Source organism: Sinocyclocheilus rhinocerous, unplaced genomic scaffold (genome assembly GCF_001515625.1).
Source record: "Sinocyclocheilus rhinocerous isolate Xijiao unplaced genomic scaffold, SAMN03320098_v1.1 scaffold121, whole genome shotgun sequence".
Classification (NCBI taxonomy): domain Eukaryota; kingdom Metazoa; phylum Chordata; class Actinopteri; order Cypriniformes; family Cyprinidae; genus Sinocyclocheilus; species Sinocyclocheilus rhinocerous.
This window is the reverse complement of record NW_015638926.1, coordinates 21870-26543: the sequence shown is the minus strand read 5'-3', so window position 1 is coordinate 26543 and position 4674 is coordinate 21870. Positions and strand designations below refer to the sequence as shown.

Sequence of the window (4674 nt, the reverse complement as noted above, 5' to 3'; positions counted from 1 at the left end):
ACAGTGTGCAGGACCCACTGAGACACATTTGGCTGTAGTTTCCACGCTGTCAAATAGTCTACTAAGGGAATTAGTCTCTTGAGACTGACCTCTGGTGTAATCAGAGCCGCTAGCTCGGTGCCCTTTAACTCCGGCAGGGTTGTCAGACCGATCTCCTGAGACAGCAGCCAGAGTCCTCATGTCCTTTCAATCCAGAATTACACAAAATGAGTTCTGCTTAAATCTCCATTGTCATAGAACATTAAAATGTCATTCTTTTTTTTTTTTTTTCCACAGTGAAAATCTCAAGTGATGCATTGTGTTAAGAATCATTCTGTGATTGAAATATCAGTGGTGAAAATTATGTTTTTGGAGTTCACACAATCAATTACAATTTTTCACACATTTCTCATAATTCAGTAAAATTATAGCTTGATTGGAAATTACTCAAAAATGTTCTGCTCACAAGTGATATTTACCTTGCTTTTCCACTTTGATAAATTATTTATTGGGGAAAACTGCTCAGTGGAAATGACGCCACAATCATGAGACAATCAGACTAATGAATATTATATTGTATTGTAATAGTTATTATTATAATGTTTATGTTTTATATTTTAACATTGAAAGTCATAACAAAGAAGCATTTGAAAAGCAAGAACAAATTCATGAGGAAGTCAGTTTTACTATAATATTCAAATAACCAAAGAAAAGACTGAAATCATTTAGTTTTAGTTTTAGTTTAAATTCACTCTTGGGACATAAAAGTGAACAAAATACTCATGTAGGGCTGAAGTAAGAGACAGGTTTAGTGTCGATGTTAACAGCGGGGCTTGTCTCCCTCTGCTGGTTTGGTGTTGAAGAGCCTCTTGAGGCAGTAGAGCTGCAGGTATCCAGCTGTGAGGATGAGCAGACTCTGGACAGCAGACCAGCTGTTCACATAAGTGGAGTTGGACTGAAGCAGGTAGAAATCAGCACCGTGTCTCATTCGCTCGTAGTTATAATGACGCCACATGTGGAAGACAAACCTCTGCAGCCTGCTGCTGCTTTCCTACATGAAGATTTGAGAAATGTGAACATTCAAGGACTTACTATGTCAAAATTAAATTAAATGATCAATGTAATTTTATTCAGTTGGCTGGTGGGAATTATCTGAAATGCATAAAACTACATACACCTTTTTTAAAAGTGATTTCTGTAAAAAAAAAAAATCGATTAAATATTTCACATCGATTTCCATAAAGAAATGAATGAATAATTAAAATATAAGGGCGAGGAGGTTATGATAATTAATAGGAAGTGACATGGTAAGGATGTGCTTGTTGCTGCTGGATGTAGTTGTTTATTACCTCAATAAAGGACAGTGTACTATTTATCTGTTTCATGTCCTCTTCTTTCTTTTTCTTCTCTTCTTCCTTTTGTCCCTCGTAATACACACCAAAGTTCAGGAAAACCTGCATGCTCCCGAAGCGATTGTGGAAATTACTGAAGCACATCTGATAAAAACCTGCACAAAATAGATAATTATTTATTTGTTTGTGTTTGTTTATTTATTTGTTTATTATTCATTCTTCTCAGAGCTTGAACATCAATATGGCACTTAAAAAAATATTTTGTATAATTTTTCAATTTAATGTTTCAAATAACAGTATAAAAGTCAGAACAACATAAATGTTTAGTTTTTGGGTGAAATATTCTGTGTCTAGCATGCACTGCATGATCCATATAAACTTTGCATAAATAAATAAAAAACCTGTTCATAACCAAGCAGCAGATATAAAACTCTTATCAAAGAGAGACTCACCAGTCTCCTTAACATTGAAGGCAATCTGACCACTTGCATCGTCAACTTTGCCGACTATCAAACTGCTCGGAGCATTAACAGTCACAGAGAGATGTCTGTCCAGAGTCACACCGGTCACCAGCTGGACCTGAACAAACACACAGTGAGCTACAACATGCGAAGGATTCAAGACCATACCAATATTTACATGTAGAAAGTTGTCTTACCATGAAGTTTAAGTAGAAGCGCTCACTGAAGTGAGCAAAGTGCCAGTAGCACTGGAGGTCTCCAGCACGCAGCATGATGGAAAAGTCATACTGATCGGCTCCCCAGAAAAGCTCCTGATCAGAGAGCTCTGGATGAGGGTCGTTCAGCGCTCCACTGTTGCTCAACCCAAATAATAACAGAAGCCAAATGAGATAAAAGCCGTTCTGTAACATTTCAAATGTGAATTATTTTTGGCAATAAGCTAAATGAAACAGGAGAGCTGTTCAGTTTGAGTGCACTGAAGTTTCTGATGATGATTAACTCGGACGTGTGGCGAAAATTTGTTCTGCCCTTTACAGCTGGGAAAATCCAAGTTAGGCCACAGGTGCTCTGGAAAACATTTCTGAAGTATACATCTTGACATCAATACATCTTGATTCCTCATACTTACTGGACTTGAAAAAAAGTTTAATTAGCTAGGCCTACTTTGTGCTAAAACTATGTAAAATCTCCACCTTTTTCAATTTTTATTATGATTATTATACAATATATTTTACAGTTAAGATCATTTACATTCAATATACAGTTATTTATTGTTTTTAAGCACCATGTTTCAATGCTGAGTTAAAACGTGAGTAAAGATGAAAAGATGAAAGCTGTAAGGTGTACATAAAAATTCGAAGGGCATTACAGATATTATTCAGCTGTAGTATAAGTGACTCACCCTGACATTATTTATTTACTTTTTTATTTATCTATGTACTTATTCACTTACTTATTTACTTATTACTTATGAAAAAGAGGGACTCTTTCTCCTCCAGAGGGCGATCGAGAGGCTTTTTCGCTCTAGGCCTATAATAGGAACACACAGTGCTTAACACATTTATTGGACCACCAGCCACTGTAAGGTTTGCGCACATTAGTATTTGCTAAAATAATGCTAAAATATAGTTATTTTTGTTATCCAAGAATTTTCAAATTTACTGTTTTACAAGAAAGGCAGAAAAAATAGTAAAGCATGTTATTTTTTTAATTTTTTATTCAGATGCCCAATTACAGTCAATAAATACAGTCTAATAAATCTGTTAAGCACTGTATGATTTATTAGACCACTGTCATAATAAAGAGAAAACACAAATATTTTAGGAATCTGTCAAAAACTTGTTTAAAACTGACAATTTTATCGTCATTTATTAGGCAAATAACAAACTGAAATAACTATATAGTCTTTATTCACACATAATAACCGAAAGAAATATGAATATTTGATTAATAATGAATATTTTGTATGGCCCCCTTTGTCCTTGATAACAGATTGCATTCTTGCTGGCATTGTTTTTATGTACTTTTCAACAGTCTCTGTTGTTACTGACTGTAATTGGGTATATGCTGTATATATATATATATATACACACGCTAAAAAAAAAGATGTTTCTTTAAAGGTTCTTTATATGTAGTAAAGGTTCTAGCATCCTGAAGTTCCCTTTTATGCTGAAATGGTTCTTTGTGTTAGAGTTTGACAGTCTTTTTTTTTTCTTTTTCTTTTAAGTGTAGCCTTTATTAGGGATTTACAGCAAAACAACAACAACAGCAATGTTGTGTGAATTAGGTACTTTTTTATTGACATGTGAAACTGTAGCAAAAATGTCAGTGCTCTTAATAACAGTTATTAGCTGAATGCATTGATAAATGACAATTGGCATCGAACATGAATAAATGCATAAAGAAGTAAAGCACAAAATAAAATAAAAATAGATGTGATGAAGACTAAGTTCCAGTGAAATATCTTCACAATCCTCTATGATGCCTTCATTTTGGTGTGACTGAGTGGCAGTTAAAGTGTGTCCATTTGTTCATGTAAAAACAATTGTGTTCATGAAGACCAAAAGTATAGCAAACAAAAAAAGGACAGTATGTGCTGCTGAAAAGTGATTTAAAGTGTTTTGTGTGTTTTTTTTTTTACTGCATATATATAAATGCATAAACCCATGTAATATTTTTTTTTAAATATGTATTATAAATTCAACGTCTCTGTTACTTAGTTGAGAAGAGGAGAGAAGTATCCTCGTCTTAACAGAGCTGCTCACACTTACATATGACCAAAAAAACTAAAAAAAGAAAAAATAATGTTTGTTTGGAAACCAGTTCCAATTTTAAAGTTACATTTGTATTTAAATTTAAGAATGAAATAATTTACCTGAGTGAAGAGTGTGTTGACAGTCTGTGTAGTTGGATCACTGAACTCCAGAAAATCAGTTATGAGACTGTCAACACACTGTCAACAGATAAATCATTTCTTCTTTAATTGTCTGTAATTTTTAACTTTCAAATTGGAACTGGTTTCCTACCAATCATGTCTTTTTCTCTTTTTAGTTTAAGAGAACATGTAAGTGCGACCAGCTCTGTTCAGTTAAGGATGCTTTTTTCCCCATCTCCACTAAGTAAGTAACAAATATATTGCATTTATGGTCCATATTGTTAGATTGTTATTATTATTATTATTATTACTTGGGTTTATGCATAAACATAACATTGTGAAGTGCTCACATACTACTTTTGGCCTTCATAAACAATTGTTTTTACATAAACAAATGGAAGGAGACACATTGTAACTCTAAACTCATTTGTGCATTTCAGATGCTGTCACATACTGCAACCTCATCATCTGCAGAGAGAAACTGCCACTCAATCACACCAAAATACAC

At 33.8% G+C, this 4674-nt stretch overlaps 1 protein-coding gene across 1 annotated transcript in view; it reads right to left on the bottom strand.

Annotated features, from left to right (window-relative positions):
- Window positions 1-696: 696 nt before the first annotated feature.
- Window positions 697-4674, bottom strand: part of LOC107750000 (transmembrane emp24 domain-containing protein 6-like) — a 4821-nt gene continuing 843 nt past the window's right edge. Inside the window, exons 3-4 of the mRNA XM_016565237.1 lie at window positions 1329-1486; window positions 697-1030 (exon numbers count right to left, since the gene is read on the bottom strand). Coding sequence (XP_016420723.1) covers window positions 800-1030; window positions 1329-1486 — 389 coding nt within the window. The 3' untranslated portion in view covers window positions 697-799. The remainder of the gene's footprint in view (window positions 1031-1328; window positions 1487-4674) is intronic.